Source organism: Neopsephotus bourkii, unplaced genomic scaffold (genome assembly GCF_033783945.1).
Source record: "Neopsephotus bourkii isolate Nb327-2 ecotype Australia unplaced genomic scaffold, CSIRO-AGI_Nbou_v1 NB_1292, whole genome shotgun sequence".
Classification (NCBI taxonomy): domain Eukaryota; kingdom Metazoa; phylum Chordata; class Aves; order Psittaciformes; family Psittacidae; genus Neopsephotus; species Neopsephotus bourkii.
Window position 1 is genome coordinate 7,881,783 of NW_026901776.1, and position 24,890 is coordinate 7,906,672.

At 39.0% G+C, this 24,890-nt stretch overlaps 1 protein-coding gene across 8 annotated transcripts in view; it reads left to right on the forward strand.

Moving 5' to 3' along the window:
• BIRC6 (baculoviral IAP repeat containing 6) overlaps nt 1-24,890 on the forward strand; it is a 172,331-nt gene that overhangs the window by 138,009 nt on the left and 9,432 nt on the right. For all 8 annotated transcript variants that reach the window (XM_061365881.1, XM_061365887.1, XM_061365889.1 and 5 more), the window contains 6 exons: nt 9,984-10,194; nt 17,802-17,947; nt 18,769-18,879; nt 20,075-20,292; nt 20,910-21,071; nt 22,602-22,679. In XM_061365881.1, coding sequence (XP_061221865.1) covers nt 9,984-10,194; nt 17,802-17,947; nt 18,769-18,879; nt 20,075-20,292; nt 20,910-21,071; nt 22,602-22,679 — 926 coding nt within the window. The remainder of the gene's footprint in view (nt 1-9,983; nt 10,195-17,801; nt 17,948-18,768; nt 18,880-20,074; nt 20,293-20,909; nt 21,072-22,601; nt 22,680-24,890) is intronic.

Below are 24,890 nucleotides of genomic sequence, written 5' to 3' on the forward strand. Positions count from 1 at the left end.
TGAAAGGCAGATTAACTTCCTTAAAAATCCTGCTCCGTGTTTCTAGAGTAGTGATACGTTTCCTTTCATCTCTGTGGAGTGTCCACACCTCTGACACTTAAAATGGATCTGGTGCGGTTTGGGTTTATTTTTACTTTTTCAAGGAAGATTTTGTCTGTGGAATATTTAAGTCTTGTTTTGTTTTGTTTTCCTACAGAAAATATATTTCTTATTTTCTTGGCTAGCTGGAAGATCAGTTTGACACTTGTAGCTTATCTTTAATATTAGAAATTACTGCTCCTTTTTATCTTGCTAAACGCCATAGCAAAGAGTTGTATTAATAGTGAGGGGTTTTTTTCATCACCCGACCAGGCAGAAATCTTTATTCTCATGCAGTCTCTGAATGCTTTACATATATATCTATCTTTATATCTTTTTAATATCTTCCATTTATCTGTGCTTTTCTTTATATCATTATGTATTTATTGGATAATGTGGAGCAATCCTGTAGCGTTACATTGGTGCTTCCTTACACTTGTTTACTAGAGTTGATACAGACAATTTGTTTGTAGCTTCATGCTTTTAATTGTGTTTCTTCATATTTTGTTGGTTTTAAAGGACTGGTGCTGGGTAAAACAGCTGTCTTTCAGAGGAGGGATTCTTGGAAGTTGCAGTGGGGTTGGATCCCAGGGCAGTATGGACTTCTGTCAGTATTTGGCTCACGTCCTTTCTACACTGATGCATATTGGGCCATTTTTACAAACTAACAAAACCAATGAATGTAGCATTTTGCGTTTTTAGTTTTCATTAATTATTCTTACTTAATGATGTGTTCCCGGCCTCCCATGTTAGATGGCTCTGTAGCCTCCAAGGAACATACCTTCATCACCTGACCACCTTTTCAAGACTGGAGCAAATGTAATGGCAGAGAGTGATTTCTCTCACAGCGACTAGAGTGTGGCATGGAAATAGTATTATCCCCAAAACTGGGAACCACACATGATATTTACCACACTTCTGCTTTAAAAGCTCAGCTTGTCTTTTAGATTGTTTGGGGTTTTTCTTCCCTGTCCTTTGAAAATACAGGAAGCTGTGTCTGTTTACTCAACTGTACACACTGCCTTAATGAAATAATGCCTCCTGCTTTTTCTGGCAGAGGGGATTGTTTTTCTGTAATCATGGGTACATTTGTGACAAACGTTTACGTGTTGTTTGACTTGACTAGTAAAATAAAACTTTCCTGAAAATGCTTCATCAAATACAGTATTCTTCAAAAGAAAATAAATACTCTTTAATACTAAGCAAACCAGAAATAGTTAAGAGCCATGGTGGCCTCCCTTGAGCCACGTTACCACACTAACTGACCAAGTACTCGAGCAATGCATTTGCTTCTATAGTTGAACAGAGTTTTGCTTTTATATTGCAGTTAAACTGGGGATTTTTTCCAAGTTTCCTAGAAGACACTTAAAATGATAACAATGCCAAGACAAACCAAGGTTGTTAGCCCATTACTTAGTCACTAATAGTGGGCAGTAGCAGGTGCCTATAGGAGAATATAGGGATGGGGATAACACAGATGCTGCCCCACATGGCTAGTATGTGGCCAAGGGTGGTGTATTCTCATTTATTCGTCTTTTCTTACATGAATTTACCCAATTACTTTTGAACCTGTAACAATATTTACTGCCCAGCATTTAGTGTTGAACTTTTCCAAAGCTTAACAGTGATGTGTTGTGTAGTGTGTGTTCTTCTGCAAGTGGCACTATTTCTTCTACTGGTATGTCAACTCCTTTGAATCTATTGATCAGTCTTGTTCTGTTATTTTTACCACTTATAATTATAAAAAAACCAAAACCTTTATGGGGCACTTCATTAGTCCCTGAGGCTGCAAAGTCTTAGTTGATTTCATTCCAGATAGTACAGGAGCTCATTCTGCACCTTAGGTTCTTTAGTCGCCTTTCTCTTGTCCCTTTTCAAGTTCTGGCCTGCATGTTTGAGAAAGGGTAAAAATGCACCTGGTTTGAAGTGGTGGTACTTATGACTGAATGAAGTCTCATTAAGTAATTCCTAATTTCACTTTTTCTATTATTTGAGCTGATTTTATTTTTTCTCTTTTGACTCTAATGCGCTCAGTGCTGACATCAGAAGAGCAGAATTTTAAGGCTGTGTCTGATCGTTAAGAAGAATCAACTTGGAGCCTAACACTGAATTCAGAGGCCCGCCCTTCTTGCATTGTTTCACTACTCTGGTGCAGGATTTGTAACTCATGATCCATAAGGTGGCTTAACCCCTCCTCCTCCTGCTTCCTTTATGCAGAGGAATTGTGTCTTCTGATGGCGTTTTTTCAGATGCTCAGAATTGTACCGTGAAAATGTTTGTGTTATTCCGATAAAGAAAAGGGAAGAAAAAGTCGAGCCAATTAAATTATTACAAGAGGACCATATTTAGAAAGCCTTTGTTTAATTTTTACCTAAAGGCTTATGTTTTCTTAAAGAGATCTGGTTCTGAAATCCTCTGTAGGCAATCTCTCCCCCCCCCCAAATAGGGGCAGAACACAGGGTGTTAATTAGGCCTATTAGAAAAGAGGCTTGCCCTGGGTTGATTCTGAAACAGAAAATCAAGAGGCAGCAGAGCATGACGTATTTGGAACTGACACTATTGCCTGCAGCATGGACCGCATTCATAGATCATATGCTTGCAAAGATGCAGTAAAGGGGGGCTGAGGGCAGCTCTGTATTTAAATATTTAGCGAAAACATGTGTGGCCTTATTGGAACGAGAGTGTGCCTCACTCGTGCTTGGCAGTGTCGGTGGGCACAAAACTGCCTCTGCAGGTTTCAGTTAGAAAGAGAAAATCAGTGTTTCCTTTGTGTGGCTTCTTTGAACAGCAGTGTTTGTAGCTACTGAGAGTCTTTAATATGATAATGAGGTGCTCAAGTCTTCATTTTAAGAATGAGGGTTATTCTTCATTTTAGCCGTGAGGGTTAGGTTGTGAATAATATCCTGAAGGAGCAAAAATACGTTCTCAGCACTAAGCACATTTTGGAAATGGTGTAAAATTGACTCAACTTTAAGGTCTTTTTCATATTACCTAAAGGTAAAAAAGGTAAAAGAAAAATGTGGTGGCAGGTGTGTGTGGTACCATAGTTGTGATCTTGACATTGGACTTAAAAGTGTTTACTAAGTAACATGGTAATGAGAATGTCTTATTTTACTTTTAGCTTCTTAAACTGATGAGACTCCATGTCCTTTAAACTTTAGTATTAAAGAAAAAAAAAGTGTTTTGAAATACAAAGGTATTTCCTTGGGGGTTTTGCAGGGGAGGTTTAGATACAGTGTAGTAGATTTTGAGCATTTGTACATGATGTGAATAGAGCAGTTTTGTAATATAGCTGCTGTGCATAACTGTCAGAGGTTTTCTTTTGCATTACTTAAAACAGAGGCAGGATTCTTCTGGATGAGTATTTGAGAAAATACAATCATTCATCTTTCCAGGAAAATATAAAGTCTTGTTGAAATAGAAAAAAACAGATCCAAAATAAGAAATAAGCCTTGAAAGCATCTCTTGGGTCACTGGAAACTACCCAATGCAAGGAGGAGGCATCTTGGAATGGAAGATGCAAGCATAATTATAAAATCAGAATGCAATTCTGTCTGATTATAGAGACCAATTTGTTCATTACAAGTTTAAACCTGGGATGGGGTTTTTTTTCTCCTCATCTGTTAAATGTGAGCCATGCTCATAGGCATTCACAAGAATTTCATGGATTAAATTTACATTTCCTGGTTGTAGATGTGCATTCTCTTCAGAATGCCTTGTTCTTCTCAGTTATTTCCCTTTAATATCCATTTGTGACCATCACTCTCGTTTTTGCAGTGGCAAGTCTCTTTGAGAAAGCAAACAGAAGGGATGCAATTTGGAAAGAGTTTCCAGTAGGATTGCTGCCAGCACACCCTACCTCCCTTCAGACAAGGCAGGAAGTCAGTCCATGTATATTGGCAGAAGTAAAAAGAAATTGCACAGAAGAAAAAATAGTCAAGGTCTGTGGGCCTCTAAAATAACTGAAATTAAAGGAGTCCTTAAATGGTGAGAGCCTAGTAAACGAGAAGTGATGTACACGAGAGAGACTGAGAGGGTATATACACCATATTTCTCTTAGCACAGAAGCAAGAAGGGTATGCAGTAGGCAGTGTGGTGTATTTAAAGCTGGTAAAGTTGCCTGTTTTTTTTCCTCAAGTGTCTGCTTTGCTTTATTTTAGATCAAGTTAGTAAGCTCCTTTGGGTAGGAATTCGTAGTTTGGTCACAGTGAGAATCGCAGTGGGAATGCTTTTATATCAGAGCAAGTAAAGGAGAGCTTTTCATTGTTTTCTCACAAATTATTCTTCCCCAGTTGTTGCTTTTATCTGCTGTTAAGTGTGAAGATTTTTTTGATATAATGCACATGCTATATTAATAGTTTCCTTTATTTTAACATAAATGTGCATATTCTCTGATAGGTTTTAAATTCCTTTGCAATGGAAATAAGTTTTATAATCTTATTCACAGCCAGTTAAGTTGTACTGAGGATGTTAAATGAATTGCAAAAAAAAATTTATTGCTGCTCAGTACTGTCTATTTAATGGGCCATTAGGCCTGGCTGTTCTTTGTTTGAATATTGTATAATATTAAAAGAAAGCAAAGGAGTATTAGACTCAGTTGGGTCATTACCTTGTTACAGATATATATGCATTTTAAGGTGATACCTTGATCCTGTGAAACTACCTGCTCTTATATGCTTTCTCATTACGCTAAGGTTGTAGTTGCATATGGGTAGCCTTAGGTCTCTGTAAGAAATAGATCTATATTGGTGATGAATAAACAGATGTGTGGAAAGCAACTGAAATGTTTTAAAATCACACACAGTCATTGAATGTTAACCAGTTGTTTCCCAGGAGTAAATAGCCTGTGTCTAGAAGTTTCCAAACATGTGATGAGTGCCCTAAACCCTTCATGACCTTTAGGCATGTGTGAAAGACTGCAGTTTTCAAAAGACAGGATGCTTGGCAGTTTCTGAAAGTCAAGCCTTCTCAATAGCTTCACTCAGGCTCCTCTTCCCTCCACTGCCCAGATCAAACTGCTTGTTATTAGCATATAAGGGAGATCTGGTTATATTAAATATCTGTATTTTACCTATTTAGCATCCAGTGTCTTTCTAAATTGCAAATATTGTGGCAAGAGGTTAGCTGAATTGTAGTGATGCCAGTAAAACTTGACCTTTAGTACCCAAAGGAATGGGAGGGAGGGATAATACCTTATCCCACTAAACCATGAAATGTTTTCCAGCTGTTTGCCATCTCTGCTTATCTTAGAAAAATGGCAGTGACATTGCTGAGATTTCTGAATTTCATAAATGCAACAAATTTAGACCTGTGATACTTTCTTTATGTGAATTATAGGTGTGTATGCCTGCTGCCTAATGTCTAGAGAGGCCGCAATGAATTTCCCTGCTAATTAGCAAGGACAGTAAGACATTGGCCTGTTTTTTTGATATGTCTGTTCATCTTAGAGCTCTTAATTCCTGCAATTAATAAAACAATGGTGGCAGTAAAGATGCTGCTGCTGGTAGCCTTTAAATCAGCTCTCTGTGGTAGCACTGGGGTTCCAAGCACTTCCAGAGCACTGCTGTCATGTCTTGCTACCCACCCCGTGGTGATGTTGCCCTGCTGCTCTCTTTTGCCTCCCATCCCCGATCCCTCACCCTGGGTTGTCACAGCTGTCTCTTGGCCACCAGCAAGGGACCATTATACAGATCTCTGACTGCTCACACTCCAGGTTCCACAGCAGTTTTTCCCTTGTGCTCTGCTTCATGCTCCGCTGTTTGAACTGGTTAACTACTGGTATAGCCAGAAGGTGAAACCTTGATGTGTATTTGCTGAATGTAAGTTGAAAAGCACGTAGGAAGTCGAGTGGGTCAGGCTGTGCCAAAGGTCCCAGGCACTGCTTTTAGAACTTCATTCAAAACAATACTGTTGTCACCAAGCAGCCCTGCCCTGCCGACCCTGTTTAGAGCAGACAAGGAAGCAGGATAAAAACTGAGTGGAGATCCCTGCTCTGAGTCTAGTAATAAAATAATCTTTACCTCTCTTTTGGTAGTAGTAAATGGCAAATGCTCAGGACACCTAGGAGAAGCCGAGATAAGCTCTCTGGGCAGCAGTTGTGTTTGGGAGTCAACAAGGGGCAGCTTCTGAACTGGTCCATGGTACATGGGAGCACCAACAGCACAAAAACGGGCAGATGTGAAAGACCCCCATCTGTGTGAGCAGGACAGTCCAGGCACACATGGTGTGGGAGTCTTGAGAGTACCAAACTGAGCTGTTTGGAGAAGGAATTTGTCATTGTTTAATAATGTTTTTCACTTGGAATAACAGAGAATCCTAGGTAATATATCCTTCTGTCATTTTTATGAAGCCAAGAATTTAATCTCCTGTTTTCATTTTCTTAGGAATGCTGTGTGTTTGCAGTTTGGTGTGCTTATGTGCATGCCCATAGAAATCAAATAATGTTAGTGCCTTCTTAACAACTGAAGTACCCATATAAAAAAGAATAAGAATTCTCACATATTTGAGATGTGCTAATGCTATTCAAGTTCTAGCTCTGCTGTAAACAAAAGTATCTGTTGCTATTTTGTGATGTGTTGGATTTTCTTTCCTACACAAGAAGCTACCTTATTTGATTCAAGTAAAGTGTTGCGCTACACCCACATTGCCCAATTCACTCAGGCAGAAGGAAGCTGGGTGTGTTCCCAAGGAGTGACACACTTGGAAGAAAGCAGTGGATTGCATTTAACACTTGTTTTTCATTGAAGTTTGTATTTGCTTAAAATCCAAATTGCTGGCATCTTAGTTGGTAAGGTACCTTTATGTGCGGATGATAGTCCAAAGGGTGCATTGCTTATTTAATGGAAATAGGATTTGTTCATTTGCAGATTTGTATTCTGCATTTTTATTCATATTTTTAGTATTTTAAGTCAGTTCCTTTAAAAGACTTTGTTACAGGATATAAATTGTTTTGGTTTTCACACAAAGTTTTCTGAAATACTCCCATTATATATGATATCTAAAGGGATATCCTAAATCCCAACTATCTGAATAGGCTGCAAACACTAAAAGTGGTAAAGATGATGGTGGCACCTGAGTGATACAGCCCAAACACTGAAGTTCTAGTCTGAACACTTCCGGACTCCAGGAAGGTGTTGTTTGAATGGCTGCAGGTGCAGCTGGTGACACCAGGAGGAAATAGGCAAGTTGGCAAACAGTGGACCTGGGCCAGGGGAGTATTTTACAGAGTGTCTCAGTCCTAGTGGCATAAACATAGTGTCTTAAAAATTGATTGCTGTCCAGTTTGGAACATCCAAGTACATGTAAATGGATTTAAAAACTGCTCAAGTCTTATTAACCTATTTCAGAAAGCAAAGCTGTGTCTGCAGATGCATACTTTACTAGTCATTTTGGCATTCCCTTTCATTTGAAAGCAAGTAGACACAAGTAGGTGAACTGCCAAATAAAGGTAATAAACTGTAATTTGCCAGTTTTGTGTTCTTTACAGCAAATTTTTCTGATACTTACCCAGACACCCAGTCTTGGTAAACATGGTCTAGGATTTAGATTGGGGGTGGGGGGGAATTCTGGCATTTTGGACAGACTTGCATGGGTCATAATCTTTACTAAGCATAATACAGGCCTTGGACAAAAATAGCATAAGCCGCATAGTGGTACCAAGAAATTGAGTTTAGGAGAGTCTAATGTTAAGGTAAAAGAAATTGGTAGCTGTTCCCATGTTTAAATTGAAAGCAAATGAATGCATTTCATATGTTTCCCATGGGAACAATTGCAAAGCGGTGCAAGTGAGTTGAATTTGCTAAACCCAGAAATCTCTGCTATCTGTCTGGAAAACATTCCCATTTTAAAGTTACATCAGTTCAGTTTCCCTCATGACAGTAATTTTGAATTTAACTATCCCATTTAGCAAGGGAGAGGGCAGGCAAGCATTGCAGGATTTCCAGTTACGTATTCTGGTCTCATGAAAATTTCATGGTTAAAATAAATAAATAAACGCTTTCCAGAAGTGAAATGGTGTGGTTATCTAAGAGGTTGTATCTCTCCTTCACTCACTGCCTCCGTAATAAACAGCAATTGATTACATTGAGGAGCTACTTCATTGTTAGCACTGCAGGCGGGAGGAGGTTTCTGATGAGAGCTGTATGTGGTTTTAGGATGTCCACTTCTCCCTTTCTTTTGCCCTGCTATGCCCTCTCCCCCTCTTTCTCCTTTTCTTTGTTTCATTTCTTGCTTAATTTCAGCATCATCAGATCTATTCATGTTTAAGGTGATTTTACACATTGTGGGGATTTTTCTGTAGGCAGTCCTGGGGACTGAGCATGAGGAATGGGTATATATAAAAATATATAAAAATACATAAAACAAACGGATCAGTTATTGAAACTGATTTTCTTAATGCCAGTGTTCAAATTCAGTGGAGTTTGCTTTAAATACATGAGATATTTTGACACAGGATATTTTTAGAGCCCTGATACCAAGCCTGACGCATTAGTACTTTGTTCCAGTAAATTTTCTTCCTATTCACCACATCAGAACTTCACCCAGTGAAGACTTTGTGCCATTGTAACAGTTTCAAAATACAAATAGCAAGCTGTTGATCAAAGAACTCTTTGTAGAGAGAGAGAAATCTATATTTAAACTTGGATAAACTGGCTTGTTGAATTTTGCGTGGCTAATTATACTGTCCCATTGTGCTGTATTTAGAGCTAAGGGTTTGGTGACAGAAGATGAAAGTTTGTGATCTGCTTTTAGCTTGGAGGATGAGTGCTCAATGAAATATTAAAGGGTTCTCCTATGGTTTGTTCTGCCCTAATGCAAGTTGTCGGGGCTTTTTGTTGAGGGGTTTTTTTTGTTTTTTTTTCTGGAAAATAACAGATTTATTTTATCATAAACTCAGTCACTTGTAAATACTTTGAACTAGAGCAATTTTTTTTCTGCAGTTAGGTTAAAAATAGCATGTCCTAGGGACAGAGGAAGCAGCTGTGTTAAAGTATGTGCATACTGCTACATTTCCAGGATTTCTATTAATGATAGAAAGGCAGTTGGAATGACATCCATTATGTATTTCTCCAAGCAAGTGGAAAAGAAAACTAAACAATGTGGTGCTGGAGAATCCACTAGAATTGTCTGTCTCTGCCTGTCTTCTCCTCCGAGGATCTGATGTCCACATTCTAACCACGGTTCCTTCTGTGGTACATATACATCACACTGAGCAGCACTAAGGCTGCCCACTTAATATATGTTCTTATTCATGTTTGCTGCGTGGTGGTTCATATGTATGCAGATAAAATCGGATCATTTTCGGAGCCTGTGCATGCTCTGAGGAAAGCGTGATGTTTTTTAAAATGATACTTTCTCCATGAAAAGGAACAAAGCTAAGCTTCTTAGTAGGCAACTTCATTTACTTCATGACCATAAATATTCTGCAGTAATGCAGGCAACTTTTCCCAAAGGAAAAGATAACTATAAAGTGGGTGATATGAAAGTCTGTCTTTATGAATGCTTACGCTGTTAGAATCAGCAAATGCTACCCTGCTACACTGTAAGGTACAATTTTTCCTCCGTAGATACTTGTTTGCAATTACTGTTGACGTACAAGTCGAGCCAGGATTGTCTACTAGGCTGCTAGAAATGAATATAGTGTATGGTGGTCCTGTTCCATACCTTGTTAGCACTTTTGTCTTCTTATATCTCCTGCTAACCTTTGTTTTCCAGGTACCTTATCCAGTTCTTTCTGGCTAAGTCCATTAAAACGTAAATTACAAATGCCTATGACAAAATACTGTATTTTTATCATTTAATGTAATTAATATTTTAATAACAATTAGAATATAACTATTCTATTTAAAACATCTGTACTAAGAGTCTTCAATTTGATTAATTTTTGTAAACTGTTTTTCTCTTAGTTTTGGATATGGCCCGACATGTTCCCCTTTACCGAGCTCTGCTAGAATTACTCCGTGCTATTGCCTCCTGCACATCGATGGTACCATTACTGCTGCCTCTGTCAGGGGAAAGTAGTGAAGAGGAGGAGGAACAGTTGGAGTCACAAGCTTCTGTTGGGACTTTGCTGGCTAAAATGAAGACCTGTGTAGATACCTATACCAACAGACTGAGGTAATCACTTTCATCATTCCTGACCTTCATTGAAGCTGTATTTTATACTTACATATTATGAATCTATAAGTAAAAGAAGATTTGGTTCTGTGTATTTTATCTGAATGGGTGCTGCAGTCTGGAGTGAGAACATACCATCGTTTGATCCAGATTTGTGCTTGGATTCAGTTTTATTTTACTATTTGCAAAGAATTTTTTGTACGACACAAAGAAGCTGGGGGAGGTTTGTGTGCTTCTGCCGCTTCACTGCTAACTGCAGATGCTGCAATACAAATTTCCATCTCTTGCTTTTCGGTAATTTTCTGCTTCCAGCAATTAATTGGTTTTTTGATTCTGTTTAGTGCTTCCAATTTGAAGGTGGCTTGTTTGGAAATAATACGTGTCCTTCCCTGCAAAATGTAGTGCTGTCCCTCAGCATACGTGGATATGTCATGAAAAGAAGGTCAATATAATGTCAGGAAAAGGTGTCTGTAGAATTTCTTCCTCCACTCTAAACTCAGAATATTTACCAACCAGTACTCGAGAGATTTTTCAGAGCAGGAACCCCATTGTTGGGAACTCTTCCTAGCATCTCCTGATGAGAATTCTGGTCTTTAACCATGAATTTCTTTAAAACTTCTTGACTGAGATTGCTAATCTTGCATATCAAGCATGTAATGTACCTGCAGTGGGTTTTTTTTTGCTGGCTGAATGTAAAAGAAACAGAAAGGACAAATAATGGTTCTTTATGTTGGATACCCACCTAAAAATGTCAGCGTGTGCTTCCTGGCAGTATTATGCAGATCATTGTGTACACAATCTTCTTAAAATAGAAAATAAAATATATGTGGCTTCTGTGTAATCCCTTTCCAGTATAGATGTATGTATAAAATTCTCTACCATACTTACTCTTTTTTTGTTAATCTGGTCACGCGTGAGCCTTGGATTTAATGAGCAAGGAAACCTCTATCTGCTCACGTCACTCCTCCCCAGGCTGAAGTCTAAAAAGTTTCTTTGTGAGAATGGCACATTACTACCACTTGCAAGATCTTTTTAATTTGGTAAAATAAAACATGCTGTGAGTAGTTCTTCGGTGTCAGCTTCGGGTCTGAAAACCAAGAAGAATTCTAGAAGCACAGTTGGTATTATTTTAATAATTGATGAATTTGATAAAAATTCCATGGTTGTTTCAGTTACGTTATCTGCTGAGTCTTCTTGTATGACTTTGATATATCTTGTCTTTCATTGGTTGGATTAAGCATAATATTGTTTGCCTCTAAAGCAGTGTCTGAGCAAGGATGAAAACACCAACAGGGTGAGCAGCCGGGAATCATTGGGGTGCAAAGTTTTAATTCTCAGTATTATAATTGGAGGTGTGCCAGCAATATAAGCAAGTGTTGGCATAAGTTCCTTAAAAGGGACAATCTGCTGCCCCTTCTAGGTCAAATGCCAGAACAACAACATAATTATGGGATCTGCTTTCAAAGACAAGACTTCCCTTTGTCTGAAGAGCAATTCTACTTGCATGTCTACCAAATGTCACCTCCAGGTTGGAGCAAGTGTCTACTTGGTTTCAGACTTTAAGAGGAACAGTTTTGGACTGTCCCTTTAATTTTATTCACTTTCAAAGGTCATAATATTCTGTTAGGAAATTTGGAAGTTTCTGGATAATGGAGAAGACATTTAGGTAGAAGGTGATTTCTCATGACTGCTACGGAGTTAAAAGCCATCACTAGTTTGAGTGTGATCGTGCTTGTGTAATGGTCGCCACTGGGGCCGAGTTTGAGATACTTGATTGCTGTGATGGCAGAGCTCTATGCCATGTAGCAAAGCAGGCACATGTGAGCCGCCACCTGCCAGGGGAGCTTCATGGCAAATTGTTGAATTTGGCAAAATAAACTGCTGGCTTATTTTACCATGTGGAGTCTAGCAAGCCCAGGTCTAAAATCCCCAGCTGCGCTTTATCCTTCCACATCACTTTGGCCACCCCCAAGATAGCTGCTTGAGGGAGATCTGAATTCAGTCATCTGCACACTTCTATCACTTGTCACGCTGCTACTGAGGGTTAATCCTGCACAGTTCCAAGATTGTCTGAATATCAAATTGTTGTTATGACCTGGATGTTTTTTTCTGTAACGTGAGGTTGCTGGAATACAACCAGGTAGGCCCAAGGCATTTTCCCTGCTACAGCTTTTCACTGTCTTCTCTGGGTTTTTTTGCAGAACTACTACGTGAAATGGTACATTTTGCAACCAGAAATTTTTCTTTATCATTTGGTACCAAGAATTGAGGCCTAATTTGCTTTGTTTTTTCTTCAGAAGACAAAACAACTGCCCATTTCTTTCACTGCACTCTCAAACCTCTGTTCAGAGCTGACGGTTGGCTGTGAGGATCTGTCCTGCAGCCTTTACTGGTTTGGAATGCTTCAGCGTAGTGTCTGTAAAAGCAGTTCTGGAAGTCCCAAGGAAGAGGCTGTGGAGCTAGCTTAGAGGAGGTCACGAGCTTTCACCAGTGTTTATCTGCAGAGGCATGGTCCCTTGCTCGTTTGGCCTGATTTCAGGAAGCTAGTTTAAGAATCTGTGAATTACTGGAAGGAACAAGCTTCTATTTGGCACCTGTGGAAAACCATGAGGGCAGGGTGATGATACCCCTGCTGTGAACCCATGGCAGATTTATCCCAAGCCAGTGAATGTCAAAACTGAGCAGAAGTCTGCAATAAGCACTGTCTCACTAGTACACAGGGGCTGGATGGTTCATTCCCTTTATTTGGTGAATACATTGGTAAAGATATCATTCCATATCGTCACATTTACCTCAAAGTACCAGGCATGGATGAGTAAGTATTAGTATTGGTTTTAAAAATTAAAGTTGCCCTGGGAGTGTATCATTCATTATTCATTTGGCACAGTGTGAAGAGAAGGCTGTCATCTCCTAGCACAAGCTAAATTAATGGCTTAAATTATTAGCATGTGTGCTGCTGTCTCTTCTAGCAAATACATTGGTGACTGTCATCCCTTTAAATACGAGGTGACATGATTTTGTCTTCTTTTTCTTCAATGGTTGAAAAACTGCAGAAGTGTCTTAAGTCTAAATTAAATATTTGGCTCCTCCTTCACTTTGTAATGTTCAGATAAAGGCTTGGTCTGTACTAAATAACTGCATTACTTTTTGCTCCACAGGCAGAATCTTTGCAGAAAGAAATGTCCAGCATAATGCAGACCTTTAAGTGTTTCCCAAAAATAGAGAACATTTACAGCAAAATATTCATATCGTTATGTATTTGACTGTAGTATTATGTGGTAGCACATATATCATAATACATGTAGTGTGTATTTGACATGTAGTATTTTGACATGTAGTATGTATTTGACATGTAGTTTTGTGTACTCATTTGACTGTATTATTATGTATTCGTGAATAGTATTCGTGAGGTTCTCACGTTTCTTTCTAATACCATTGAAAAACATACTGTCAGAGCTCAGGAGTTTGGTAACACCGTTAGGTTATCTGCATGCAGAAATCTGTATACACGTTGCTAGAGTGCAAGGAAGGAGCTGAAGGATCTTACTGGCTTTATCACTTTGATTTTGGTATTTCATCTCCTTGTTCACATGTTTTTAGCAGAGCCCTGTAATTCCCAACAACTCCCTCTCTCCAGCTGGGACTCCACTTATCCCTCTGAAACATCTGTGTGTCTTAACACACACCTTGGATAGAGCTCACTGCAGCTCTGAATCCAGGCGGGAATGCAGTAGCAGTATCAAAGTGAGATGACACCAAGAAAGGAGAACATATCCTCAACTAATAATTTGGTCTGCCTGTCATGCTCACAAATGGTCGAGTGGTCACCAGGCTGCTCTTCTTGCGTGCACACAAATTAACGCCATGTGTTTCAGATTACACTAAGAGATGGGTTTATGACCCAAAAAAAGCCATCTTCAGTAATGCTGTAATTTTGTCCTGAGAGTAACATTTATATTCCCCTGAAATTCCGGCTTCCCACCTTCAAGATTGGATCTACCAAAGCCCATTAGTATTTATTAGCTGGGATTCATACAGCCGGCTGCAGGGACACTGTGGGCTTACAGAGGCCAGAAGTGACTTTCACCTTGGTTTACTTCATGTGTTCTAAGATACACCAGTTGGTCAGTTATATGTAAAACCCATTTAACCTTTTACAGGGCTTTGAATTACATCTGTCTCACCCTTTTATAACTATATGGTTAAGAAAACTATATAGACTTTCAGATTTACCAGACCAGGGCATGTTGTTACCTCAGGGAGATGGGAATACGGGCCAGCTTCACAACTCTACCTTCAGTCCCAGAGCTGGTTCACATAAGATTTTAATTTTACCGTGTACCTAATTTATTTTTTCTTTTTTAAACTGCTTTTAGTTAATAATTATGGCCAACCATGTTTGAAGGATATGATGTTAGAAAAGGCTGCTGCGGTCTTGTAAAAGACATATAAAATCAAGTGCAGTAGTTCATGTCTGAGGTGGAATTCAGTTCTGTCTCAGGTGGCAAGTGATGACAAAACTGTGTGAACTTTAAAACTTGTAATCAGTGTGAAGGTACATAGCACTGGGGAGCCTTTGACATATTTCCCTATCTAGAGTCTAGGGAATTAATTCATTTACCCATATGGTGATTGTAAATAAACTGAGAAGCTGTGAAGTACTGTTAAATATCTCCAAATATGTGTGTATAACACTAAATATGTAGAGACTAAGAAATGTAGCAGGCAGCATCTTATGAAGCGCGCAGGATTAATTGTATTAAATTGGTATCCTTACAGCAAAAAATTTCAGTCAAATAAAGGTTGAAAGACAATGAGGGAAGAAAAAAAAATGGAGGTCATCATTAACAGAAGTCTTGCAAGTTCTGTAAATACCAGTTGGGGGTTTCCCCAAAAGAGGGGGTAAAAAAAAAAATCTCTTTCCCCTGACCATTAGAATAGACAAGCCTGACTAGTGTGAGGAAACTAGGTGTCGATAAGGCAGTATGTCTGATTTGGAGGGTTTGTGGGGCTAGCTTGTACTCCCCGAGAAACTGGCTGAAATCCCTGATCAGGTAGAATCAAGGTCAAATACGAGACCTTGGCTGGAGGTTTTTTGTGTCCAAGGCAGAATCTTGCACTTCAATTCCTCGACTGCTTTTACGCAGTTCTGGCCTGACTCAGAAGTTAGGTGGCTTGGTAATGTAGACCATCACGCAAGCTCCAGATAACTGCAGGTGAGAGGGTAGAGCGGTTCTGCCAACACTTGATTTTAAAAGTTACTCTGAGGAGAGGGCCATGTTGTCTGTGTTGCTCATGGTAGCAGTGGGCAGAATGATCGTATTGTGGTAAAGGAGACATTAAGAAAACACGTTCTCTTCTGATATTTCAGAAGCGTTGAAATGTTAACTAGGTCCTGGACAGCAAGGAGAGGGAGAGAGAATTCTGTTGGTACTGAGAGTTTGCATTTGAGTAGATGTCTCCTTCTACGGTTTCAGCTAGGTATGTTCCTTGTCTGTTTAGGTAGTCGGCTGTCAGTAACTCAGTGTAGGAGGTTTTAAGCATGTGATTAAGCATTTTGTCTAATGAGGCCAAACTTTAATTTTTTTGATTCTAAGACCAAGTAGAAAGAAAAAACCCTAGTAGTCTAAATTGTAAAACCACGTGGAAGATGAAACACTACGAGATAACTGTCTGGAAAACAAATTTGTAAGAATTAATTTCACTTTCAGTATCTTCACCAGTCGCATTGTTATTGCTTTTCACACATCTTTCTCTTGGATAAGTCCACTGACATTTGATTTTAGCCAAAAAGTCTCTAAGGGGTTTGTAGCAAATAGCTTAAGGATTCTACATCAACAGCAAGCTGTTCTAAATTTGTGCGCTGTTCTTGGGACTGGTGGCTGCTACCATGTCTGTGATCGTTGTGACAGATTATCATTGAGGTTTAGTGGGCTTAAATATGCATTTCTGAACCTGGTTAATAGGTTATTTAAAAAATAGTGGCCTGGATTTTTCACAAGGGAAAAGGCAGTGGTAGGATTTTTGAAAGTATGAATGGGAGAGGCAGCTGCTGCTGCTTTGTCTTAAATGGTTCCTCAAATGCTGAACAACCTTGTTTGGCTCTGAGGCTTTCCTCCTGACTTTAAGCATCTGAAAGCTCAGTACTGCTTCAAGTTAACAGCAGGCTGACATCCTTTTGGCTTAGCCTGGAACAGGAAAAATGTACCATGCTGCAGTAATGGATTCCTTTATTAATGCACTCTAGGGATATTCTTGTATGATTAGGTACCGTGCAAAGGCTTTCAGTGTTACTGTAATCACTTCTACTGAATAGTTTAGAGGCTCATTCTTTATGCATGATTTCAGTCTAGATTAAAATACAGAAAGGACATAGTATGTGGTAGTTGCTGAAATATGTTTGGGACATTAAAGCATTAAATTACTGTTTTATCTTGTGTAGCTAGCTTTCTGGTTTGCTACTAAGCATGGTAGTATAATACTGTAAGCACCAGTGTTGCTTGGCTGTTGAACTTGCTTGGGTCTTAAAATGAACAAGTACTGTTAAAATAAAAAGAAATACAGAAATTGCAGTCATCTGGGGGCTATTAGCACTAAAATCTCCTAAGTTTTCCAGGAATACCAGTGTAAACACGATAGCTCTTAAAACATAGAAGCTTTTAAACATCACATATAGGTCACAGTGTTATCAATACCGTGTCTTAGTTTCAACAGTTGAATATATAGGATAGTAAAGACTGGGTTGTCACACTCTAAATATTTACATGTATCTTAAATTACAAGGCAACTACCTTCTGTCAAAGACTGGTGTTAGTAGATGCTGTATTTTCAAATTATTTCATGATAAAAATTTAAGATGTTTAAATTGCCATTTTGATTTCCAGTATGTTCATTGTAAACGTTTAATATAGCTGCCTTCTATACTTCAAGACTTTCAAAATTATATTACATTAAACTGATTATCGAAATTAAATGTCTTAACTTCTATAGTGCAGGAGAGAACTGCAGAGAGAGACAAACTTCATGTTGGCCCCACTCTCTCATGATGCTTGGGTTGTAGGTCACATATGCCATGAATTTTTATGAGAGGTTTCTTAGTGATTTGCCATTAGTGCATTTTAAGTAATTGGTGTATTGTGTGGTAGGAAAGAGTACTTCATTAGCTATTTAAGACTTAATTTTGCACAAGGATGTGCATGGGTGGATGAAAGGCACAATCATGACATGATCACTGGTACATTGATTTTGTAAGCTTTTCCAACACTTACTGAAAATGTTCAAACGTATGGTCGGTGTTCAGTGTAACAATCAACAGCACTAAATGGCTGAAGCAGAAACTAGTCTCACTGCCTTCATGTTCATAGTTTTACTCTTCATGCCAGACATACTTTTGTTTGTCAAACCAAAACTGTTAGTATTGTCATAGCTGATTGCTACATTCAGTGGTTAACCTGGAGGTCCACAGAGACATTCCATTTCAGGAGACTTGTTTTAAACTTGGTTCTTTAAGCTTTGGTATTTTTCCCTGTTGGCAAACGTGCTGAGTACTAATGAGTGGTTAAAAAAGCTTTCTTTCATGCTACAACCCATTTCTTTGTTCAAAACAGGTCTAAAAAAGACAAAGCTAAAGCAGGAGTAAAACCAGATACTTCTGATCAAGAGCCAGAGGGGTTGACACTTTTGGTACCAGACATCCAGAAAACAGCAGAGATAGTTTATGCTGCTACCACCAGTTTGCGCCAAGCAAACCAAGGTAAAATAGAAATACTTTTCTCAATACTGTATAGTGTTGTTTGTAATATGCTCAGTAACAGATAACTTACAATTAGCTGTAAACCAAGAAAATACTTCCCTCCTGCCCCCAGCTACATTTTCAAAGGTGGCTGGAACCTTGTAGTAGTCCTAAATGTTTTTATTATGAAACAGAATAATGCCAGTAAGTTAGAGTACATCTCATGACTTAACAGGCTTTTTTCGTGGCAGAAGACAACCTACATGACCTTCAATAGTAAATCCTTTGCTGTTAAAACTACATCTTACGAATTAGATTAACTCTTAACTAGATGAACACAGAACAAAAATCTAAGTCGTGGGTTGAACCTGCAGATGGTCGAAGGACCATCTGGTTGTCTAGCAAAGAAAACTGAAGAGTAAGTAAGCATAATCAGGGGAGTGGATTTTAAAAAGGCGTGTGTAATCAGCTCCTGATTTTGCCAGAGCATTAGGAATACCTGTGTGAATGTCCATCCACACAAGCATATGTCACGCTTTGAATTTTAAATACAATAAAAATAGAGGAAACAATACAAGACTGTTCATAGCAGCAGCAGTCATGAATTATTTCTGAACTGAAATTATTACCTTAATTTACTTGGAGCTGTTCAGGTAATGAAATACAGCGTCTTGAGAAAACCAGGTTTTGTGTCTTGTAAGTGATGCCCGGATTTGAGACTTGCGTGCAAACAATGTAGCCATAAAAAGTCATTTCAAGTTAAATACTCCCCACATGCTTTCTGTACTTGTCTCAGAATAACATGGTTAACTACAAATAATCATCACATTTTTATATAACAGAAAAGAAGATGGCTGAATACTGCAAAAAGGCTGCTGTGAAACCCAAGCCTTTGTCTGTTTTACGGTCTCTTGAAGAAAAGTATGTGGCTGTCATGAAAAAACTCCAATTTGGTAGGTTGAGAAGTGGGATATTTGTGTTTTACAAAGCAGATGCTGAAGAAATAAGTAATCTGTTGGATGGAGCGCCTAATTATTTTTAAAAGTTACCAACTTTTTTACATATGTGACCACTGACACTTTATACATGTGGGAAATTATATAGGTCTGTGCTTTCAGGTTACCAACTAACGCACTCTTTGAGCTAATAAATGTTTTAAGCACACACTAGATAAATTCAAGGGACCAGATGAATTCAGTGATGGTGTTCATGTTTTCATTGCAGTAATGATTTGTGAGTCCTTCGCTCCTCAAATTAGTAGTGCTTTTTAAAGCTCCTGTCTGCCTGTGTATAAATCTATATGTTTGTTACTGTAGCTTTTATTTTTTTAAGTGGAATAGAATTCAGATCATAATGTGTTCTCTAAAATGAAATTGTAGTAACCTTCATTGAGTCCTTTCATGGAGTGCAATATGGTGCATTTGGAAAGTATGATGGGATTCAGTGCTTAATTTAGCCATAAAGGAAAAATGATCAGGAAGAATTCATAAAGCAAATAGTATCTCATCGTAAAAGAGCTATAAAATTACTGCAAAAACATGTTCTATGAGTATTTTTTGAGTTGCAGAGGAATAGGATTTGCAGTCATTTTTTGTTTTGCTGTTGTATTTGCATGGGATTTTCCTCACAAATGCTTGTGGAGTGTATCCCAAGAGCAGGGGGTAGGGAAGTTTGCAACGGCAGCTTTTCACCCTGGCGCCCGTGCTGCAGATTTTGTGTAATAAGTGATTAAAGAAAACCAGCTTCACTCCAATATTTATGATTCTTTAATAACATTGCAACCACCACAGAAGTAAATACCGCAGGCATGCTGCTTCACACCGATTCCTTTATTAGCATGGTTATGTATTCATAAGTGTCATTACATTCCTGGTCTGGCATCGTTGGTAGCTTTCCAAGTCAGAAATGGTGTACATTTGATAAGTTGCATATGAAAGCTCATAAATTTTCTGCAGAAATTAATTTGACCCAAGACTGTTAATGCTTTATTTGCTATCACTGTTAACTCACAAAATACAGGGTTGGGTTTTCTTTTTGCAGTAGTATAATGCAAATTAAACTTTTCTAATACTCAGAATCTTTATCCAAGACTAATCCCTTATTAACTTCACTGCTTCCCCGAGGCATTAATATTTTCTTCTCTTCTAGATACATTTGAAATGGTTTCTGAAGATGATGACGGAAAATTGGTCTTCAAAATAAATTACCACTACATGTCTCAGGTAAAAAACGCGAGTGACGCCAACAGTGCTGCCAGAGCCCGACGTCTTGCTCAAGAAGCTGTGACTCTTTCAACCTCACTGCCTCTCTCATCTTCATCCAGCGTTTTTGTACGCTGTGATGAAGAGCGGCTTGACATAATGAAGGTAAAGAAGTAACGTTATTTTTATTTCCCTCTTTAAGCTTGGCATATAAATGTTTAAGAAGGTGCCTTACATCTTAAGGAAAATCAGAAGTCTTTCATGTGTACTTTATTTGCTGTCCAAACTTTAACATAAATAGTAAGATTTAGAATCTGACCCTGATTTCTCAAGAATCTGGCAGGGACAGCAAGAGTCCCTCTGTCCAGGAGTGCCCTGGTAGCCAGTGAGACATCACAACAAGGTTCATTTTTCTTCTGTTGTTCTTAAGGGAAGAGTTTAATTTTGTTACTCCGTTATGGTCTAAGTGTGTCTTTGCATACAAGCATTTATGTCAATTAAAGCAGTAGGTGTGGAGAAATACACTGAATATCTCTGGACCTGAGGTTTGACTTAAGATTCTATTAATAGCATGCAGTAGAGGGTAGGTTTTTAGCTCCTCCTGGTTTGCAGCGGGCTTCACTTAGCCAGAATATCAAAATGAACAGACAGCCTGTGTATGATTATGATATCTAATGGTATTTTCTAATGAGTAGCATGTTTCATATAACTTAAAAATCTCAACTGTGAGACGAATACATAAAGGGTCTTAAAAAAGCTGTTGTCTTTTTTTACAATGGTAGGTTCTTATTACTGGTCCTGCAGACACCCCTTACGCAAATGGTTGCTTTGAATTTGATGTATATTTTCCACAAGACTATCCTAATTCTCCTCCACTTGTGAATCTGGAAACAACTGGAGGCCACAGCGTGAGATTTAATCCAAACCTCTACAATGATGGCAAGGTAGGTCAACTTTGTTCTTGTATAGAGATCTAACAGGGAAGGGAAATTTTCTTCCTTTTGCAGTAAAAATATCATCTGCTCCTAGCACACTGGAGGAAGCTGTTTGGATAAAAAGCTAGGCTTTAGATTGAAATACGGAGTGATTTAACAACTTCAGACAGGAATGATCTCCTTTCCTGAATTGTCTTGGGAAATTTTTAGAGCCTTTATGAGCTGGATTGAACCAAAAAGCAAGTAATTTTGACCTAGAAAAAATGTTCTTTTCCACCTTCTTTGCTAAATTAACTGGAAGTCTGTTTGGCTAGCTGAAATAACCTTTCCACGGTCAACGTATGCTTCATAGCAGCTGTAGCTGAATGTGTTTGCCAAGTGCCTTGTCTCTTTTTCCACACAAAAGTGATTTTTCTTGAGGGAAGGTAAAGCCTTTCCTTAAGCTCAGTATCTTTTAAAAAAGAAAATAAAACTCTGAAATAGGGACTTAATGATAGTTTTCTTAGAAAAATAGTAAAGCTTTTGGAAAGAACATTAAGAGTTAAAACAAACAAGCTTTCCTCCTTTTCTCCATCTCCTTGGTATGTTGTGGCTCATAGTAAAGGCTTCAAACAGCTAACAAGAAGTCGAGTGCATATCAGGGAGATGCAGCTTCTATTTATATTGAAAGTCAGCACACATGAAATTGTCTACAGAACAGTAGAGATGGCTCCATGTGTGTCTTCACTGAAGCATAGACCCACAAAATAGCTTTGGCTGCAGCACTCTGGCACTTCATCAGCCTTTTCTGCGTATAAACATTTAATCCACAGGCTAGCATTTTTCCCTTATTCTGCTGTCATTCCTGGGTTCCCCATGGTCCCTGTTTCACAAACCCCTTTCCAGTACTGGGCACAGGGTTTTCTCCTAACATGGACACAGAATGTAATTTATATTGAAGACTTTATCTCATTTTTTTCTGTGCCTAGCATTAAGCATTGAGTCTTGGCAAATACTTGCCTCCAAACTTCTGTAGTTTGTCTTTTTGTGGTCCCTGTCTCTGATTGTTGCAATTTGTGATAAGGCTCAAGAACTCCACAGACTTCCCTAAGGTCCAGATCACTCATAAAGTTGAGAAATATTTTCAATTTCTTGATAGTCTGTGTGACAGAAACCACCTTTCACACGCTGCACAGAAGGATTGTCTTTAGAAAGCACAGTTAGAGCAGTATTTAAAGAGGAAAGCGAACAGTCGGATAGTACTGATGATTCATTTGTTTTTGGAGCCACTAAAACCCACATGCTTTCCATGAAGAAAAGTAATCTACCCTGCCTTGCTTATTTATTAACACGCAGTTCTTGCTTATCCACATTATTTTTATCTGCTTTCGTGTCAAATTAGTTTCATAAGAAACAATTTGTCTTTTAGCATGCACTTTTACAAATACTTATAAAAAAAAACCCCAAAATTTAAACATAATGGTAACGGTCTGTTCTGCCCAAGCAGAATAATTTTATCGTAATATTTTATCGGTGGTATTAATGATGTCACCTTTTTAGGTGTGTTTAAGTATACTTAACACATGGCATGGGAGGCCAGAAGAGAAGTGGAATCCCCAAACATCAAGTTTTTTGCAGGTGAGCATTTCTTCTTTCTCTTCAGTAGATGTTATGTAGGAGTAGCAAGGGGTCCATTGGTCCTAAGGGTTCTTTTTGTATTGCTTTTAAACCAGAATTTTCTTCCTCAAGTAAGCATAAGGAAGGCACTGCCTGGACTCTCCTTGGATGACTTCAAGTATTCTAATTAAAATAAGAGTTAAAAAAAAAAACAAAACAAAAAACAACCCACAACAAACCAGACTGGCAGATGGCATCACATCCTTGAACTCTCTGTCACAAGCTTTTTATGGTGAGGACAAAGTAGGCTCCATGTTGTGAGAGATGAGAAAGTGAGGTATCCTAGTGTAAACTGTAAATGTACTCCTCTGAAGTCTACAAGCGAGCTGAATGGAGGAATAGGAGGAATAAAGCTGAGGAGAGTTGAAGTGTAGGTATACTGTGTTCAGTAACAACTACTGTTAAATTAGACCGGAATTTATTAGGACATGTGATCCTTCCCATTTTCAGCTTTATGTCATAGGGATGCACTGACTGTAAGCACAAACATTAAATGTAGGTAAAGCTTGCAGTGGCTTCTTTCCTATGGCACTTTATGGATTTATTCCTTCCTTGGAGTAATTATTACATAGCACAAGATACATTGTCTGTTCCAAATCCTAAAAGACTGCACAGTTTCTGTTTCTGCATAGTAGAATTACAGCCCTGGGCTTCAGCGTAACAGGTTTCAGCCTGTTCAGGAAATGGCCTTGGACAGCTGGTTGATCAGTATCCTAGAAGTTCAAGAATAGTCTGCTCCAAGGTGCAGAAGTCAAGCAAGAGTGGCAGAAGGCCAGCATCGGTAAACAAGGAACTCCTGCCAAAGGAAAGCACACAGGAAGTGGAAGGAGTGGATGGGCTACTTGTGAGAAATAGAGACATTGGCCAAGCATTCAGAAGAGAAATTAGGAAGACCAAAGGTCAGCTGGTGTTGAAAATGGCAAAGAGTATAAAGAGGAACAAGAAGGGCTTGCCCTTTCTTTAAGTTTGTTGGCAGCAAAAGAGCACATCTTCCTTAGGCTTTCCTACTGCTCAGTGGGGCAGGGAAACTACTGACAAGACATCCAAAAGGCAGAGCTCATCTCTGCCTCTCATTTTAGGGGTAAGGTTTGCTTCTCATGTGCCTGAGCCCTCCCTAGGAACGTCTGTGAGAATGAGGATCTACCCACTGCAGAGGAAATGGTATTCAAGCTGATCAGACCCACGTACTCATGTAACCAAGTCTCATGCACCAGGGATGCTGAGAGAGCCAGCCAATGCAAAGCCACTAACTTATCTTGGAAAGGTCCGAACAATCGAGGGCAAATCCTACCTGTCAAACCTCACACACAGCTTCAAGATGGGCAAAGAGTATCTGGGGAGCTGTGGTCCTTGGTAAGATTATGGAGCATATCATCTTGGAAGCTATTTTCAAGTACATGAAAGACAAGGAAGTGACTGAGAAGAGCTGTGTATATCCTCTTGCAGCAAACAGCACTTAACCTGCTTCCTTCTACAGCAGCATGACTGGCTTTTTTCAAAGGAAGAGCAGTGAATGTAGCTTGCTTTTTTGACTTCAGCAAGACCTCTGGTGCAGTCTCTTTTACTACCTTTATAGCCAAGATGGTGAGATGTGTATTATAAGTGAGTGGATAAGTGCTGTGGACCAATGGCTGTCTTCAGTACCTAAATGGGGAAGGTGCAGAGAGGATAAAGGCAGGCGTCTCTTAAAGATGCTGAGAAAGTTGGGGCTCTTCAGCCTGGAGAAGAGAAGGCTGTGTGGAGACCTCATAGCAGCCTTCCAGTATCTGAAGGGGGGCTATAGGGATGCTGGGGAGGGATTCTTCACTAAGGACTGTAGTGATAGGACAAGGGGTAATGGGTTCAAACTTAAACAGGGGAAGTTTAGCTTGGATATAAGGAGGAAATTCTTTCCTGGTAGGGTGGTGAGGCACTGGAATAGGTTGCCCAGGGAAGTTGTGAATGCTCCATCCCTGGCAGTGTTCAAGGCCAGGTTGGACAAAGCCTTGGGTGACATGGTTTAGTGTGAGGTGTCCCTGCCAATGGCAGGGGGGTTGCAGTTAGGTGATCTTAAGGTCCTTTCAAAACCATACCTATTCTATGATTCTGTGCAGAGCACTTGAACAAGTGCCACTAGGCACAAGATGGGACATGGGCAATTTGGATGAAATACTAGGAAATACTCTTTCACTA